Raw genomic sequence first — 19,433 nt, 5'->3', positions numbered from 1 at the left:
TCAGGCATCAGGAAATATGTGAGATATGAACATAGAGTAAATAATTTCTTAATATACTCTTTTAGAATCATAAACTTGGGAGAGTAATTTAGGCTGATGGGACCTCTGGAGGTCACCTGGTACAACCTTTCACTGAAAGCAGAGCTAACATGAAAATAAGATCCAATGTCAAAGTTGAACTAGGTTTTAAAGGGTCTTTGAATACCTGCAATGGCAATTCCACAACCTCTCTGGGCAACCTGCTCCAGTGTTTAACCATCCTTGCAATGATTTTTTTTTCCTTATTTGCAGTTGGTATTTCCATTGCCACAATGATGTCGATTGCTTCGTCTTTTGCTATAAACCTTCAAGAAATGTCAAGGTCTATCTTCTCTATAACTCCCATTAGGTAACCTGTTAGGTTTCTTATTCAATCTGAACAAACCTACATCTCTCAGCTTCTCCTCATATGCCAGGTACTCCAGCCCCTTAGCTAACTTAGTGGCTCTGCATTGGACTCTGTCCAGCATCTCAGTCTATTATTTCTTGTGCTGAGGAGATCAAACTTGGACGCAGTACTCCAGCTGTTCATTGCACAGTTGGCCTTCTTTACTGTAAGGGCACACTGCTAACTTATGTTCCGCTTGTCCTCCACCATGACCCCCAGGCCCTTTCCTGCCTTTTGAGGCAGTCTGTCCCAGCCTGTACTGAGGCATTGGATTATTCCATTCTAGGACTTTGCATTTGCTTTTGGTCAAATTCGTGATGTTCCTTTGCTTCCTCAGCTGTTGTTTTCCACAGTAATAGTTATTTTCTTACAAGTTCCCTAGCTAGATGTCAATATATAAATCAATCATACAGAGTAGGGTACAGACAAACATGTATATTAAAGAACTTTTCTATAAAGAATTGCCTTATATAAATGCTAAGTATTATTATTAGATGAAATGATTGCGTACTCTACATTGTGATAAGAACCAAACACTCAGCTAAACAGCAGTGCCTTAAGCTACAGGAAAATAATTACTTGGAGTACATCCCCCAATGTAAAAGTTGGCTTTTACAGATGCATCCTGATGGGCAATTCACACAGAAGCACATATATGGCTGGAGAGAAAACCGTCAGAAAATCTACAACAATGGAAAAGAATATATGAAAAGAAGCCTGCTGGTATTTTGACTCACATCCAGTCATTGCTGCATGACTTATGAAAGAGCATGCAAAGAAATCATACATAAATCAGACATAAAGAGAAACCACCAACACAAGAAACTTACCGTAAATCGGGGTGTCAGTTTTTTTATGTCCTCCAAAGAGACATCAACCCCCATTACTCCAAGAATCAGCTGATTCTGGTAAGATTCCAAAATGTTAGAATACGTTTGGCATATTTACAATGCGTAATAACTGCAAGTCAGTGAATTTTGACTTTGTCTTTGTCTCGTTTGACAGATACTACTTGAAAAGTTGCCTATTTGCTTATGTTTCTCTTCCAAATATTTTAAATAATATCCAAGTGATTCAAAATAATATTCAATACATTCAGAATTTAGTATAGAATATGAAAACTGTTTATGAAGATGAATACTGCTGCTTTCCTGGATGAATAAACAATAAATTTAAGAACAAAAGAGGTGAAAGCAAAAGTGATGCATTAATATTGGCAATGATGTAGATACTAAATTACTAGCACCAATACAGAGCTACTATTGCACGCTTGGGTTGGGTAATTGATAAGTGAGACCACAAAACAATTAACCTCTTTTGGCTATGGTATAATGACGAGTGAAAAAAACCCCAACCAAACCAAAAAAAACCCCACTGACTAAAACAATCATCAGCATTTGAAGTCAGGGACTCGGGCACTACATTTATTTCACTTGTAATTTATTTTCCTACTACAGAAAAGGGGAGCAGTCATTTACATAGTATCACCTGAATCCCTTCTCCATATTAAATCAATTTGGAATATGTATTGGAAGATGCATCTTGCAGTCTGTAACCTAAAATTCATATAGAGACCTAAGTCGAGCAGATTCCAGTTTTCCTCTTGTTCCATCCAGGTCCTCTGAACTAGACCACGGCTGTTTTACTTCTCAGAAAGTCATCCTTTGATAAACAGTAGTCTCTCACTTTGCAACCAGACTCAGTGAATTCCAGGCATTATCTTGTATTATGAATTATGAAACCTTTTTGTTTTGTTTTGTTTTTAAAGGGAAACTGAGAGAACTATTCTGAAAGTAAATAAAAGAAACGGTAGTGATCAAATTCATATTTATTCATTCTGAGTCTATGTAATATCTCAGAAACTGAATCAAAGACTATCTTGTCTAAACTTCTGTGTATTTTGACCTGAATGAACAGGAGTATCCCACCAAACTTACTGCATTTTACCACACATTGTAAAGCATATTCTAGGTCTGATTTTAAAAAAGCAGCACTTTGATTTTGTGAAAAGGACTTTCCTTATCAGACTGTAATAGGGATGGGGAATTGTATTTATTTAATACTTAGACTTTAATCTAAGTACACAGTGCTATTTTCTATTATCATTACAAACAATTAATTTAAAGACTCTACATCATCGCCTTTTACCTTGAAATGTCATAGCTTCACAGGCTTGTTACAAATATATCTGACTGTCCTTTCTTGGCAAGACCTGAATAATATCATCATATGCTTCCCATCTATTGAGCACTTAATGCACTCCCACTGCCACCAGGTCACAGAGATAGATCAAGGTATTTCATACCCTGAAACTCAGAACTACAAAAAGGGCGATCTGCATTTTCTTGTTCCCAGGAGGTTATCAGGCAGCTAGAGATAACCCCTTTGTTTCTGATGTACAAGACAAACTGCAGAAAGCTGTATGGAAATACACATTTTTTCAAGGAGTTTAGCATTAAATTTAATTCAAATAAATGTGGGGTTTTTTTTCTTTCTTTAAGTAACAGCTTACTATTTTCCCATTTTGTTCTTTTGTTAGATTGAAGACAGGTAGAGTTCCAGTAATCACAAGGCCCAGCTCCTAGGAAATAATCACACAGAGGGGAAAAAAAGACTTTTTAGTTAAATAACAAATATTGAACTATAATATATTAGAACAATCCAGGTAGCTAAACACTGCAATCCACTGGAGCCAAACACTAGATTAGAGTACAGACTTATAGTTTGTAAAAAAAGAAAAAATAATACTACATAATTAAGACTAAATAATTAATAAATAATACTGCATAATTTTATGCATAGAAAGTTAAAATTACATTTTTTGTGTCTGTGTGTTGGTGAGAATAATAAATTGCTTTTTAAAAATAGATGGTGTGCATCAACTTAGGATATAATAGTTTAATAAAAACGAAATGTTATGAAAACATGTTTACAGCTACAGTTCACACTATACTAAAAACTCCAGCTAGTAGGGGGGGGAGAAAAAAAAAAAAAGAAAAGAAAAAAGAAAAGAAAAACAGAGAAAGCCAATCTAAACGTAAAGATAGTAAATAGGTAGGCAACAAATACATACAGGCATAATCAACAGAAAAATCTAACAGGTAATACTACTACTTTTCGTATCATCACTACTTTTCAATGGCTTGCAATAATATCCTTCATCAGTTCTGCAAAATCACACAGTCTCTTCTGGTACTGAGGCAAGGGTTTTGCACTTATTTGGGAAGATATAAGAAATTTGTTTTTTCTTCTATGAACAGTCACAACTCATACTGAAAATAGGATCCAGAAAACCATACTTTTAAATAGCCTGAAGAGATTTGTCTTCCATCCCCAATTGTCCACAGGCAGCTTTACCAATTGCAAGGGGGGATGGACTAGATGACCTCTAAAGGTCCCTTCCATCCTAAAGCATTCTATGACTCTATGATTCTATTCTACCTTTTTTTGTCCTAATGTTTATTTTTAATTTCAGATTCCCCCCCCCTCACTGACACTTACTAGTTCCATGTATTTTCGTGATGAACTGTATCACTTCTCTGCCTTTGTTTTATTAGAAAAAAATAAGCTAAAATATTAATCCACTCTAATGAAATCAGCTTTCTGTTTGCCCAGTCTAGTAGCACCATTTTGAATTTTAAACCATCCTTCATGAGCTTAAGTTTGTGTATTGAATGAAAGGTGATGAGATCAGAGTTAGTAACGTTACAACAAGCAAGATGAAGAGAAGGAGAACTGGACTTTTTAGGAGAATAAGAGAAACAAGAAATGGAGATGAATCAGAAGAAAAGAGAGGATGATATTTTCTAGAAGGAGAATTGAAAAGATGCATAATGAAGCAGGAGGGGTATGTATGGGGAATAACACCCTCTCCTCCCCCAAAAATGTACAGTTAGAGAGGACAATAATTGTGAATAAATTATGACTAACTGGTAAACCTGAAAGTATCTGAAAATTCTGGGATTATCTTGCAGAAACTGAGATCAGAGCAACACTGTTACAGAACCTGAAGGAACAGGGCAAGAAAAGAGGCGTGAATTGCCACAAATACATCAAATTATTAAAGATGGTCTTGAAAGTCAGCATCAAATGACAGTATCTCTTTAGGATTTCATAACCTGAATTTAAGCTCAATTCAAATGTGGCCTCATGTAATATACTTTGCATTTTTTTAGCCTTAGCCCCAAAACAGCTGCTGGACAGTAAGAAAAAAGGATAGGACAAAGCCCAGTGAGGCACAAGCAGGAGAAGGGCAAGCCCTACAGGAGGGAATTGCTTTCGGGAATTTAAGACAAAGAACCACTGTGACAAGTTAGTCCCCATCCCTGCTAAAATCAAGAATCAGAGTTGATTAAATACACCTGTGCCTTTATGCTCTCATCTGTGATGAGAAAGTCCACAAATTTACCTCAACAGTTTAGCTTGGGTTGGTCTTCACTTAATAAATATATTAGTAAAAAGTACATCTCTGACTTTTTATAAATGTACATGTATGCACACACACAAATATATATAAATTTATATATACACAAACAAACATACATAACACATGAATGGAGAAAAGCTTGAAGGAAAAACTGAATGAACCCACTGAAAATATAAAGCAACACAACAGAAGTCTGCAGGTATCACTCGTTTTACTTCAATAAACAGATCTCTCTTTATCCCCAGTTACAAATTGAGCTTTGGCTTTACAACAGGATATGTACAGAACATATGAACTTTCGTCATAACATCCTCTATGTTTCCAGTAAGTACCTCAACAGTAACCAAGAACACATGGTTAATGAACTTCTGGCCATTGAAATTCCAAAGAAAAACTAGCTCCTCTGTATCACACTCAGTTCTATGATGTGTTGATAAAAATTTTACAGTAATGCTGACTGACAGGAAGAAGTGGATTTTGCCATGACATTAGATGACCAAGTGAACTTGGATAAATACATGATTCCAGATGACCATTTTGCAGTAATTTTTGCGTAGTTAGAGTTACTCAGAAGAAGGTTATCTAGAGCAACAGATTGGATTGCTGCTAATAATGCTTTGTATTTCGTAGTTTCCTGAATATGTTTGTTTTACAAGACTGAAGTGATAAATTCAGCAGCAAGGAAAGCATTTCATATATCTTTTTGTTTATTTCCCCATTATATACACTATCCAATTAAAAAAAAATCATTACCTTGAGCAAGCAAGTAATTACAACAACCATGATAGTTTAGAGATCCAAGTTCAAAATCTGTGCAAATACCCAGTAACATTGACAGGTTTCATTCTGTCTGAAATGCTTTAAAAAAAAAGAAAAAAGATCTCCACACCAGTAACATAACAGATGACATCTACTGCAGCACAGGTACAGCACTAGAAAACTATTAGGTGCTTTTTTCTTTTGTTAATTTGAGGACAACAATGACATACACTTAAAGATCTGTGTGTAGGATAAATTGCTTTTCTCTGTTAAATTTCAGGACACTTAGGAGGATACTAGATGCAAGTAATGACCAACACATTAGAAATAGCTGTTCAGAAAATTGCTCTATTGAAGTGTACAGATGCTGTGAGAATATTATGTTTGGAACTCTAGGAAATTGAGTCCTCAGAACTGTGGAAAATGGACCCCTATAGTTACTGATTTGATAAGATTCCTACTTTACTAGAGATAAATACACATCATACCAGAGCATCCAGATAGACATTTGTCCATTGAACTTGCTTGGCTTTCTCTCCAGCTAAAACCATTGGTCTTCCTAAAACATCCAGATATTCCTGCCAAAAAGAGTAATAAAGTCATCAGAAGGCAGTTATTTGACCAAGTCCAGAAACAGCATAAAAAATAATGAAATAAAAACAATCAAAAGACAAGTCAAAATTCACCACTAATACAGGAGTAGTATTTAATTATTTCTTTAAAATTATACTACCCAACAATTTAGTCTTCAGTTTACAGTATTTACTGCCAAGGCAATTCCTGTATTTCAATCTCAGTCACATGGACCTTACACATCCATAACCACTGCTCTCTTTCCATGAAGTGAGAATTACAACTATTTCTGTTCCCAAATTAATTGCTAATGACATAATGAAATTACAAGCAGATTGCAGAACCTTCAACCCAGAAGAGAGAGCAGGCAATGGAGGGTGAGTGTTGTAGCAGCTGGGCATGTTAAGCTCCTACAGCAAGAACTTGCATAACTTCTATTGAAACAAAAAATTCAGTTTTAAAACCTAATAGTCCCTGCCTTCCTTCAGTCATGGAATATGGCTAAAGCTGGTGATCTTATGAGATGTCAGACTTCTGGTCTGGTTTGGGAGCGGATGCCATCAAACTTGTTTCAGTCTTCAATTTTTTCTATCTGTCTGATCATATTAGGGATATTTCTTGCCAGACACTATCTGGAAGAGTTTAACAGAATCAAAGGACTCTTATTCAAGCCAAAAAAGGACTAATTTTCTGCCAAAAAATGTCATGCCTGGCCTTGGAAAGACAAAGAACTGCTATGATATTTCCCTGCTTTTCTGGACATGTGAATACATGGACTTTCAGGCAACTAAAGAGAATATCTGTTCATCTATACTGTCAGTTTGGATCACACCATATAATTCCAGGGTCCTGTGCCCTTAATTATTGACATGCATGGTTCCTAAAACTGTCCTGCATCCTTTTTGTAGGAAAAAAGCTGTGTCTCTCCAAGACTGGTTGGATCAATCCAGGAACCTCTCCTATAAGCAGGATTGTACCAGGTCACTTTCTGCCCCCCTGAGTTCAGATGCTCTGGCAGGGCTATGCCCCCACAAACATCCACAGCCTTCTCTGCATAATACAAACCCTTGGGATCATGCTGTAAGTATGGCAGGAGCCAGGCTGTGACTGTCTAGACACATTATAAAAAATTATTGGTGTTATAGAACTTCATAAAAAAATTATTGCCGTGTCTCAGGATCAAAGAGGGACCATGTAAGACCAGGAAGAAAACTGAGCCCAAAACATAATCTGTGTACAGAGAAGGTCTGCAGGATACAGATTGCTTCAAATGCGATGTTGTGTGCACATGGTCAGCCTGCTTTAGAGGATGCTAGCGTGACTAGTATGCATGCAAGCTGCTGTGGGCCAGCTGGCCAGGGAAGCAGGGATCACATTGTAAATTGGCTCACTGAAACTACTAAAAACAAATAAATAAATTAGAATACTTTAACAGAATACCTCATATGTAAAAGAAATCCTTATTTTTTTTCCCTGTTCTTCATGCAGTGTATCTTAAAATTTAATTGATTCAAACAGAGGTGAAACGTGACACATTTAAAAAAATTACCCCACTTGTTTGTTTTACAACAGTGTCTACATTTGGCCAACAGACTTACCTGGGTGTTTATTCTTATGGCTCCAATGGACGGAATTTCATAATAATAACCTAAAATTTGGAACAGAAATAATGTCATTTTACTATAATATATTGCTAGTCTCTTAATCTTGAGGAATTTCATTTAGCTTGTAATTTGTAAATTAGTTTATTTAATTTAACGTATGAATGGAATACTTTTTTAGTAGATGCCACCACAACGTGTGGCCACATATGATGGGTTACCATGCCATATAGGCCATGTTAGTTACTCTTAAGCATTGAGAGTATATAATGTGTTTCTTTCGTCTGTTGTTTTTAAAGCTGAGATAACGTACTGAATTTGTACTCCGGAATTCCCAGTTACTCTGATGTGCAAGTATATGTAATGGTCGTTTTAATACACTGTGACAGCAACAGAATTATATGCTGAATGCATATCGGAATGTGAGTATAGCTACAGTCTGCCACAACAGTGAAGTTCATAGCAGAAAAATATAAGGCACTCTGTGTAAAGAATGTAAAAATCAAACTGACATTTCTTCTAACTGAACATCAGAAATGTTTTTATTCATCACTGATTATATCACTTATTTGTTTGACTTAAAAATATTGCCCATATGCACCAATAAGACTGAAAAGACAGGCACTGAGGTGCAGTTTCAGACCAAATAAGTTGTAAGTCAAATTGGAAGGGAGTGGGGAGGACCGGAGAGGTAGGAGTGCTGAGGTTAGTCGTTTACTTTGCCGTAAGCAATGCCTGACTTGACAATAAATTAAAACTTTTAATTAAGGAAAAAAAAAAGAATGCTTCTTTGGATATGCAAAAAAATAATCCCATTAATTTTGGACAGAAGATTATGATCATTTTGCCTCAACAATAAGATGACATAGGTGGTTATGCTTTAAGCCAGCTGGTCCTCATTTGTTTTAAAACAATGGAGTTCACATGCACACAGTATTTTGAGATACAAAGACGTTAGTTAAAAAATTCCTGTTCAAAAAACCAAATGATTTTCAGTAACCATCCGACAATACAATCTGCTTTACATGACATTGTAGTATCTTCTGCATAACTTGCCAGCATACTGAGGGATTCACGAGACTATGCATGCTATTCATACAGGCTATGGATTCTTCTATATCATTATTTGTTTCTGTATCTATATCTTTTTCTTCTTTTTGGTTTATGTTATTTTCATACCTGAGAATCATATCTTATCCTCCTTCCCTGGCAGTCTTAATCTTCAAGACCCTTTGTAATCTATCCCACCTTTCACGTCTTCCTTTTTACTGATTTGTAAAATACTTCCACTTTTTCAGTCAGGCCTGGAAATTGCTCTATTTAAGATATTAAACAATATCATTTGATAATTTCTCTATTTTCTATTTATCTGTATTTATCTCTTATCTCTTGTTCCATAACTATGCTGTAAGGTACTTGAGACACCTCTTTCTCACACTTTTTTAAAATGTTTCTGACCACATTTTTCATGTAGAAATTTTAGCAGAAAGCATTTTACTTCCTTACTCTCACCTTTTAAACCTTTTTTTTCCTTACATAAAGAAATCAGGATAAAAATAAAACAAAATGTAAGATGCTCTTAGAATCTAAGAAATCACAGCAAGAATAATTTTGATATTTTCATCAAAGAAGGGAAAAATAATGCAAGTCATCTGGTCATCTGGAAAGAAATCCAACCAGCCAACCAACCAAACAAAAAATCCCTTTGTCCAGACCCCTTAATATAAAACAGCTTTGCTTAATTTCTTATCTGTCATCAGTTCCATCTTTTCATAGATGGCTATTACAACAAGAGTTCTCAAAACTGAACCATAATATCTTATTATTATTACTATAAAAAATACTTTGATATTTTTCTTACAATATAAAGTTTTAAATAAAGTAATCAGAAATAAATATCCAAGCTTATTCTTTTTATATATATGTATATATATATATGCATATAAACATTATTTCATCAAATAACTTTTTGGAACTTTTACTAAAAATACAAAAAAGCTAAAAATCAGGCTGAAAAAAAGCCCTGTAATTTTTAAAGAAAAATAAAGATATGGCCTGTCCAAAGCTCTAGCAAAGAATAGTCTCAAAGAAAAACACAGTACCTTTATTTTCACAGGCCATCCACTGTATGGGTCCTTTGTCATAATTATGTTGACCAACAGAAAATGTGAACACACGTACCTATGCAAGTTAAAAAACAATATGTTGTTAATTAGCTGTGACTCTCAAGTTAATGATACTTGGATTTTTCATACGTTTGAACAGAAAAAGAAAAGTGTGAATTTTCCATTTTTTATCACCATAATAGATACACTGTTATTATGATATTTTATGTATTCCTATTATTTGGTCCATGAAGTAGAACTCAGGAAGAACGTTCTTTCAATGCATCTGTCATACTTTAAAGCTGTTACATTGTTTACTGTCCATGAACTGTTTAATTTTTTTTTTCTTTTCCTAGGGTGGTAATTATAACTCTTCAGGTTTTGTTAAATTAGTTGACATAATGTCCTATCAATATTAAACACTCACCAATGAATTAAAATGAACATATGCATGGCAGTAGAATTCAAAGCAATGAAATCAGGATTTTTTAGGAAATAAAATAATTTCAGGAAAAAAGATATGAAATTTTCAGATACTACAGAAAACAAATTCTCATTTTGCTCAGACTTTCAGTCTTTTTCATGTAAAACCACTAAATTAGTTCAACAGAGTTCCATGAAAGGGTTAAGCTTCTAAAATTTCACTTTAAGCTCTTGATATTCAGTAAAGCTATATGTTTTATATGCATAATTCTATTCTGTTTAGCCAATTCAACTCCAACCTATCTCAGCAACTGAGAGGAGTTATGACTTCAGAAGAATTCACAAAATTCTATCGAAGTTTTGGACTGAAAACAGGCTTCTCAGATGAAATTATTTTCCATGCAAATTGTCTGATTTGAATGAGAAAAAATTAAACCAAAACCTGGTATTGCTGTATACAAATTAAAAATCCTACAAGACACATAGAAAAATCACAGATATTATGTTACAGCTTCTGGCTGAACATTTTGCTCCAAAGCTGAGTGTTTCTGTAAAAGGTGGGAAACATATTTTCCCAACAGTTTTAATAAGCTGTTCACTGTTATCATGTCCTTCTAAAGGAATGTCCAAGACCCAGACTGCCTTTCCTTTTCAGGCATCATTTTCTTTACAGACCTTTAACTTTACCACTTCATTTTACAAATCACAGATCACAACATGAAATTAGAATATGAATTCCTTTCTATGGAGCTTGATGACTATGTTTAAAATTAAAACATAATACAATTAACTTGCATGCGGGCTGTAACTGAGTAACAAGGTAATGTTTTCTTTAAATAATATTCACAATATAAAACTGCAGGGACTCCTTGTAAACTACTGATCATTGCTAAGTTTTTAAATGAATATTCATACAAATTTTCATCATATTATTTAGCATGTGCAATTACTACCTAAACCTTCATTTGTCAAATAAGTAACAAAAATTGTGTGACATAATCAGAGCTTATGTATTATCCAAAGGCTGTAGGAATAGCTCCAAATCATCAGTCAGCAGCTAGCAATTGATGAAACTTTATTAGCGTTGACCCCTATATGCAAGGAGGGTGAACAAAGCTTTGTGCTAGATGTCATTTTTAGTTAACAATGCATTTCGATTTGCTTTATCTGTACAAACCCTTTGCTTTTGCAGTTAAAAGCAGAATTAAAACAACTACTCTGCTGGTCTGAATTCTGATTCAGGTGCTTGTTTTCTTTAAATACAGACAAAATTCAAAGTTTTTCAATAAAACTAATAAGACTATCCCATATGGGGTCATTTCTCAGTAATGAGTCAAGCCAATTATAGTTCTAGTTACCCAGATAGGTATGGGAATGACTGTACAAGTATGATGGTAAAATTTTGTTCTCATAGTTCATATGGATAGAGACAGATGAAAAATGCCTTCTGTTACCTTGAAAATATCAGTATTGATAGTGTGAACATGACTTCACCTATGTCTACATCTCATTTATTTTTTAATACTGTATCACATTGTAAATTCAAGCTACATTTCCCATTCCCCGTTTGTTCTTGACCTCTTTTACAAAATGTCAGCTACAACTCTTCTAATGGATCTTTCTGTTTCTATTTAATTAACATCTATTTTTTCCAAGGTGAATATCACAATGCTATTTTCTATTGGTATCTCTCAGCTCACAAGGTCCCTGCCTACTATACTTCTGTTCTTTTTTTTGGACTCACCACTACTCCCAGTTTAGTGTCCACTAAACGTTTGATTCAGATTACATTCTTCTCAAAAATTATGGCTCAATAAGAAAAACCCCACTGAAGGCCACTAGTTAGATAGTTGAATGACCTGATGTCTCTTTCGGATTAAAAGTAACTAATTAAGTTAAGACAGAGTCATGTGGGTTTGCTTGTGTGTGTATAAAACACGAGTCAATTAGACTTGACTGTCTAGCATTTGATCTCAAATGTAAAAATGAAACACTGCATTGGATTCAAGTTGTGAAATAGTATGTAATTTAGGGAAAAGAAGCAGCATGCTAAATCTGCAACTAATCCATAAAGACTTTAGAATTTAAATTATTGACAACAAGCAGAGGACAATATATCTGATTTACTGTTCCTTGGATAATTAACAGAGATAAAGAACTGCAATGAAAATTGGAGGTTTTAATTGTTACTTGGTTTGGCAAGAGGGTGGAACATTCAAAAGAGTTTTCTTTTTCCTATTGCCTCATCTGGAATTGAGTAGAATGACAGACCAGCTGGAAAAATGAGTCAGCAAGTCAAACTAAACAAGCCAATTTTTGCAAAAAAACATGCTCTGTACTAACATTTTCTGTGACAGGACCCAGAGTCAGCCAAAGGACTGAGATGCGTCTGTCTATACCTTTTCCTTAAAGACGTCTCTCCAAAGAAGGCAAAGGGCTTTTAAACTAAAAAAGACAAATTTAATTACTTTTAATAGGGAATTTATGACTGAGAACACTTGGAGCAACGAGATCAGACACAATGGATATAAGCACCTCTCCCTTTGCCTGTCCTTCCTTTTAAATTTGGTTTCAAACAACTAAGTGGATTTCTGGTTGAAGCAAACTGCCAAGTACTCTTTGATCCCAAGAAGTTGTTTTCCATCACCACTGAGGCCTGGTTATTTCTTCTCTGTGCTTCTCTGCAGCCTCTTAGGTTCTGGATAAACTACAGGTTCCCAGGTGCTTTTGCTATGACTCTTGCTCTCCACCATCCACACCAGCAGATGGATACCACCATCCACACCAGTGGATGGATACTTCTGTCCCCAAAACCGTTTCCCAGGGAAAGTGCAACCTTGCCTCCATACACAGGAGATCCATTTATTCCCTTCATAAAGACACATAACTTTCAAATTAATAAAAACCAATTGAACAATCAGAAAAACAAACAGGAGCTGTCACACTTTCTGATTTTCAATGCGACTATTTGAAGTAAAGTACTTCTAGAAAACTTGTACCTTTAGAACGGAGAAGAACTAGAGATGGGCACCAGCCTGCTCTGCCAGCCCAGTCAGATACAGTCTTGAAATTGTTCTGAAATATAAAATTCCTAATTTCTACCACCAAGAGTTCAATTCCAGAGCTGTTAGTTCTGTCAGGAATATATCATGTGCTGGTAACGGGTAGCTAATTCTCTGTATTTTTCTCACTCTGAAACCAGTCTTGGGGAGAAAACACAAAATCTTTTATTCTTTGTATTATTCATTTACAGTATATAGTAGAGCAATATGCTTACTAACAAACAAAACAAGTGTAGAATTAATGTAAGGACAGTCAGACAGTGAGTGGCACAGGCTGCCCAGAGAGGTTGTAATGTCTGCCTCCTTTGAGGTTTTAAAGACCAGACTAGATAAAGCCCTGAGCAACCTGGCTTGATCTTACCCCTGACATTGGACTAGAGACCTCCAGAGGTCCCTTGCAACCTGACTTATCCTAGGATCCTATGAAGGCCATTAAAGGAAAACAAGCCAAAATCCAACTCCTAATCAGAGGAAGTGGTAGACAAAACCCAAAACTATGGAAAATAGAGGAAGAATTACTGTATTGAAGAAAATACAATTGCCTAATTACATATTTTTTTTTTTTATTTTGTATTTCTCTCTAGCAGAAAAAGCTCCTAAAAACCAAGGTGAATGGAGGAATTCTGACTGCTACAGATATTAGGCGATAGTGGCACTCAAGAGAGTTGTGATGAAGACAGAAATGAAGCATTGCCCATGAAAAGGCTGCTTCCCTACCGATCTCAGTTGCTTTTTACCTATCTTATTTTTTCCATTTTGCTATTAAAATAAAACAAAGCAAGTTTAAATTAGACTCTTCCTTTGGGTGTATCATGTTATGAGTATTACAGAAAATTAACAGCTTGAGTGAAGTTAATTCAAAGTGGTAACTAAGCACAAAACCCACACTTGCTGTTTAGACCACTGCATATATGTGTAAGCCGTATGTGTAGGCCTACGAGACTTTGAGAAACTGCAACCACTCTGCAAGCAGTTCAGAGCAGTTGAACATGTATATTTTTGGACAGATAAATTATTTGTCTTGAATTCTGTGCTATTGCAATGAGAGAGCTCTCAAAAACCATTTACGTGCATCTCTTCATTTCTCTGTTTAGGAGGAGATTAACTGACCTTTGGAGGTATATATGTTTCTTTATTAGATATCCAAAGTGCTACATGATTAATTTACTCAACTAGATGTAAGCAAGATGAATCCCATCATTTTATGTCTATCATGTAAAAACAGCAAGAGTGCATCTTTCTCTACCACTAGATAAACACACTTAACGAGACAAAAATTGATCTCATCAAATCAGGCAACTTCAGTTTTCATGATGACAGTATGATTTCAGAATATTTTAATCTGGCCTTTATAACTGCAGGTAAAGATTCACAGATAATCTCTTTTACTACAGTCCAAGAGAAGCTGTGATATAGAGGAATAATTCAGTAATTCCAGCATGATCCAGGAAATTATTTTCCCCACTAATGTATTTATAGATTATCAGAAATGATGAAAAATTGTTTGCACTTTATATTTAATACATACGGTTCTGAAATAAGAGGACAATACACAAAGCCTATTTTTCTGAATAAAATCATAAAACTGGTTTTCTAAATCCCATTATGCACTCCACCTTCTAAATTGCTTGCAAGTATAGCCTTTAAAATACTTAATCATTTTCGTACTCTTCTGCCATAGGTCAGGGAAATGTTATGTGGTTTTCAAGCTGCCACAGTTAAAACAGTGAATGCATTTTTTCCTTACCCTTACTGTCTTTACATCTGTGGGCAGAAGTCTGAAGATGATTTTGGATTCTGCTATGAAGTAACTGAGACCAGAAGGCATTTATGACCAATTTGAACCAAGAACAGAACTTCAGAGGACGACCTGAAAATCCTATATACTAATTAGGAAACCACCTAGGATTAGCCAATAGGAAGCACCAAATACAGATTTTCACCTAAATTCTGGTTCATAATCTGTCATGCTGAACTGCTCAATTCAGGACTTCCAGGGATGCAGTCCTGAACCATTTGGGTATATCTATAAGAGTAAAGCGGCTTTGTTTTCCTAGGAAGCACAGGGAGAAGAGAAATAAAAGTTCTGTGTTTAACAGCAGGGCTAAGACTCACAATGATGTGCTAGAGGGAAGCTTTAGGGTCCCTTAGGCTATGTTTATGCAGTAAATAAAATGAGACATAGCCCATTTTCTTTCTCAGGCTGTGACGGCAAATGGCACAGCATGGTTCACATCTCGACGGATAAATTATGTTGCTTTCCTCCCTCCCTGTCCCACCCCCATATTGGGTGATCTCATTATAACGCCTTTTGGGAACAGGCGCTGGCTCATGCTACTGCCTGAACTGAACCCAGACATTGTTCAAAAGAGTTGATTGCCACAGGCCAAGAACCATACGGTTGAGTCTGTTAACTACTAAACAGTATGGATAATTGTGGACATTTCTCCAGCCTGCACCCTGGCCTTGGATCGTTTATTAGTATGGATACAGCTGCGTGATTCACACATAAGAGTAAAGCTGGTTGGCTCATGATGGACTGAGCAGGGCTCACTCTTTTGAAGATGACTGTGACAGTGGTGCCTCTAAGCTTTTAAATGAGAGTTCAGTGCTCAGACAAAAGAGGTCTGAGTTCATGTTTCTCAGTTTGAGCAAATTCATAACTTCTACTGCTCTGAATACCAGGCTCAAGAAAGTTCAGAAGTTGGAGATTTAGGCTTTTGTATGCGTCTCTCAGGCTGCCTACACATTTTGCCCATAACAGCAATTGCGCAGAACACAGACCTAAGCAGCAGAGGATGAAACTTAGTCAGATGCTAAGGTTGTGAAGTTTTAAAGGTCTAGAACTCAAAATGCAGAATTCACAGTTTTATATCAAGTTAGGAAATACCAAGAGTGGCATGATACACCAACTGAAATGTATCAGGTTGTATTTTTGATGCTTATGTCTACTTTAGGATCTGCCTCTTGCTTTGGATACTCTCCAAAAATATGTAAAGACGTGGGGAAATTGGGGGGAAAAACCCACATGGGAAACAATAAGAATTTAGCTCTCAAATATTTAGATGCAAAAATAATTGCAGGCTGGACATCTTTAAATTTATAAACATGAAGAAAGTATGAATGAATTTGATAAAACACCTAGTCAAGTCTTTCCATAATTGACCCTCTATGCTCTGATTCAGCAAGGCATTTAACCAGGCAAGTAATCCCCTTGACATCAATAGAAAAATGCTTTAATTGAGGCACGTGTTTAAAGACTAATAGAACAGGTCCTTGGAACTACTTTTCTAGACATTTATCCACAGTGAATTATTTCTCTCAGGCTTTCCATGTTTATTTGCAGTCTTCTCTATCATTACTGTTTTTCATTCACTGCAATTCAACCTCAAACTTCAAGCTGCAATGCTAACTTACGAATTCATAGTCTAATTATAGTCTGCGTAATTATGGTCTAATAAAGAAAAGAAATAATGACACTTTCAAAACTAGCTCACATTATAATCTAATGTTAATCCTTCTTCTATCTTAAAATAAAAAGAAAAATTAAGTTTGTTACATATTAGGAGATTATTGGAGAATCTCACTTGCTTTGGATATGATTCTATACTGCTAATATGGGCCCAAACCCATTTAACAGTCTTAATATATTGCGAAAATACATCCAAGAACATTGATGTGTGGTGTAGTTACATGCAATTAGTCTCTAAAAGGAACTGAGGATTATACCTGAAGTCTTCATAAAATACGCATATGATGAAAGCTGCATGTTCACCGAAGAAGTCTTTAAAGTGAATGCCATGAATCTCTGAAATGTGTTTTGAGAACAGCAAAGTGTTTAAAAAATTTAAAAAAGTGGTTTCATCCAGCTTTCTTTTGTTTCCTCACAAAGAAAACATATCTGCATGCAAATGGGAATATTTTCTAGTGCAGAGGTTGAAAACACCATTATGGTTAACATATTGAAAAATTTCAGTTAGCACTCTCACAGAACTGAGAAAAATACTCATTCAGTTTCACTGTTCTCCATCTTCTTAGTGCCACCTTGTGGAACTACAGCAACTCATTCCTTACTCACTCAAGGGCTAGCACATGGTGCCCCTTCCTCTTCTGCCAGACGGCTAAAAGTATGAAGGTATAAATACCCTGCTGATACCTACTAATCTACCTCTGCTAAACTGAATATAATCAGATTGATGAACCACGGATGATGTGATCCTTTAAGTCTTCACCTAGTTTAGACTTAATCTTTCATGAGCCAGAAGTATCACAGAAGTATAAGCAGAATTATTCAATTCTGTATGCTCACAATAACTTAATGTAGGAATATTACATGATGATGCGGAGGCTATGTCCTCTGTACTACACTGTCTCCACAAATAAGGTGAAGTTTTTAATCTCAACATTTTCTAGGTGTAAGTATACATCAGCTCTGTTTTATTAGCTTTTTACAACATTAGTCTCAAGAATAGCGGTAAGAAAGAGAAAAGCTGTGCTTTCAAGAACACCAGTAGGACTTCACAATGACATGCTTGAATTTAAATTTGAGAGTCAATCTGGCTGTGTCTACCATACCAAAACCTGGGCCTTGACCAACTCTCTGGCCTCAAGAGCAACTGCGACAACAGAGCCCACATACACGCATAGGAGGTAAACCATTGCTCCTTCCCTCTTCCCCTTTCCTTGCCGCCCTGGGAGCAGTCCCAGCACCTTGTCTGGGAGTGCGCCAGCTGGCAGAGGCTGAAAGCCTCCCAGGTTTAACTAACAGTTAAAACATATAAATGATTGCAGGACAGTGTCCAAGCCTATGTTTTGGGCCCATGTAATTCACCAATATAAATGGTGCCTTAAGACATTTAGATTAATATGGTATCTCTGATAGTGTAATGCAGTTGCTGTATGCTTAACTCATCCTGCTGAAAGGCAGAGATGGATTTTATCTAGAAAATTCCAAAATAGTCCTCAAGTAGTCGTCTGAGATGCAGATTTGTGGCTGTAGCTCTGGTTCAAAGGATGCCAATACACTGGTTGCTTCTTCTGTGGTTTCCACCAAAAATGCCATCCTCACTGGACCACCCCACATCACCTCGGAAATAAATGTAAACCACGCAGTTTGGATCAGGTGATTTTCTAGCCACTCATCCTGTCTCCCAGTCTTCAGTTGAAGAAATTATACTATCATCTTTTTAACAATTCAGCTGTTGAATGTTTTACTTTGACTACCTGGGTTCTATTTACTCAGTTGATCTGTTTCCTTCCTCGGTTATGTTAATAATGAAGTTTCTTTGCTGAAAAGAAAAACAATTAAATTCTGCCTTTTCCCTAAGCTGCTTCTCCCTGACACTCGGCATTTAGCATTCCCTGAAGAAAAAGTCTTTTTTTCTGAGAGTTCCTTGTAAATTTGGTGGCCCATATCAGGAACCAGACAAAGCAGTTGACAAAGTAATTCCCTTTGTACTCTGGAATAAAAGCATTTTAGGCGTTTCTTTGATAGTCAAAACAACATTTGGAGGCAGCTGAGCAGCTGGAAAGGACCAGATTAATTACAGAGATATTTACTGTTCATATTGTGACACCAAGCCTTCTTTTTTTCTTTTTCTTTATTTTTTTTTTTTTTTTTGGCCTTATAAGCCCCGGGGAAGAAATATTACAAATATCAGCTAAGGATTTAAAGGAATATTTAATATTTTATTGAATATTTCAAATATGAATTTTAATCAGGTGCTCTGCTTTTTTTTTTTTCATGCAAGTAGTCTTTGATTGAAAATAGTATATTAACTATCCCCTTTGTATAGGTACTCCTTCCATTTTTTACTCCTGTTACTCCAGTTCTTGTACAGCATGGAAAACACTGAAACTAAAGGGTTGCAAATGCCAAACAGTTGTATTAGAAGAGGGAAAAGAATGGGGGGAAAGGGAAGGGGCCAGCGGAAATTCTCATTTCCAGCAGAACCCATTACAGGAAATCTTCCTGTCTGGAATTATCAGTTATACAAAGTTCACGTCTAATTTTACAATGGCCTGATCTTCACGGGAACATGAACATTCCAAATGAAA

The 19,433-nt window shown here is 35.8% G+C and overlaps 1 protein-coding gene across 2 annotated transcripts in view; it reads right to left on the bottom strand.

Moving 5' to 3' along the window:
* The window catches only part of CACNA2D1 (calcium voltage-gated channel auxiliary subunit alpha2delta 1), a 436,336-nt gene that overhangs the window by 53,832 nt on the left and 363,071 nt on the right, over nucleotides 1-19,433 (bottom strand). For both annotated transcript variants that reach the window (XM_087765875.1, XM_087765876.1), the window contains exons 13-17: nucleotides 9,889-9,967; nucleotides 7,784-7,833; nucleotides 6,101-6,190; nucleotides 2,940-3,008; nucleotides 1,258-1,332 (exon numbers count right to left, since the gene is read on the bottom strand). In XM_087765875.1, the coding sequence (XP_087622001.1) occupies nucleotides 1,258-1,332; nucleotides 2,940-3,008; nucleotides 6,101-6,190; nucleotides 7,784-7,833; nucleotides 9,889-9,967 (363 nt within the window). The remainder of the gene's footprint in view (nucleotides 1-1,257; nucleotides 1,333-2,939; nucleotides 3,009-6,100; nucleotides 6,191-7,783; nucleotides 7,834-9,888; nucleotides 9,968-19,433) is intronic.

The sequence above is a fragment of the Nipponia nippon genome, unplaced genomic scaffold (assembly GCF_047370975.1).
Source record: "Nipponia nippon isolate SJK-2023a ecotype South Korea unplaced genomic scaffold, ASM4737097v1 scaffold_3, whole genome shotgun sequence".
NCBI lineage: Eukaryota > Metazoa > Chordata > Aves > Pelecaniformes > Threskiornithidae > Nipponia > Nipponia nippon.
This window is presented reverse-complemented; position numbering and strand designations above follow the sequence as displayed.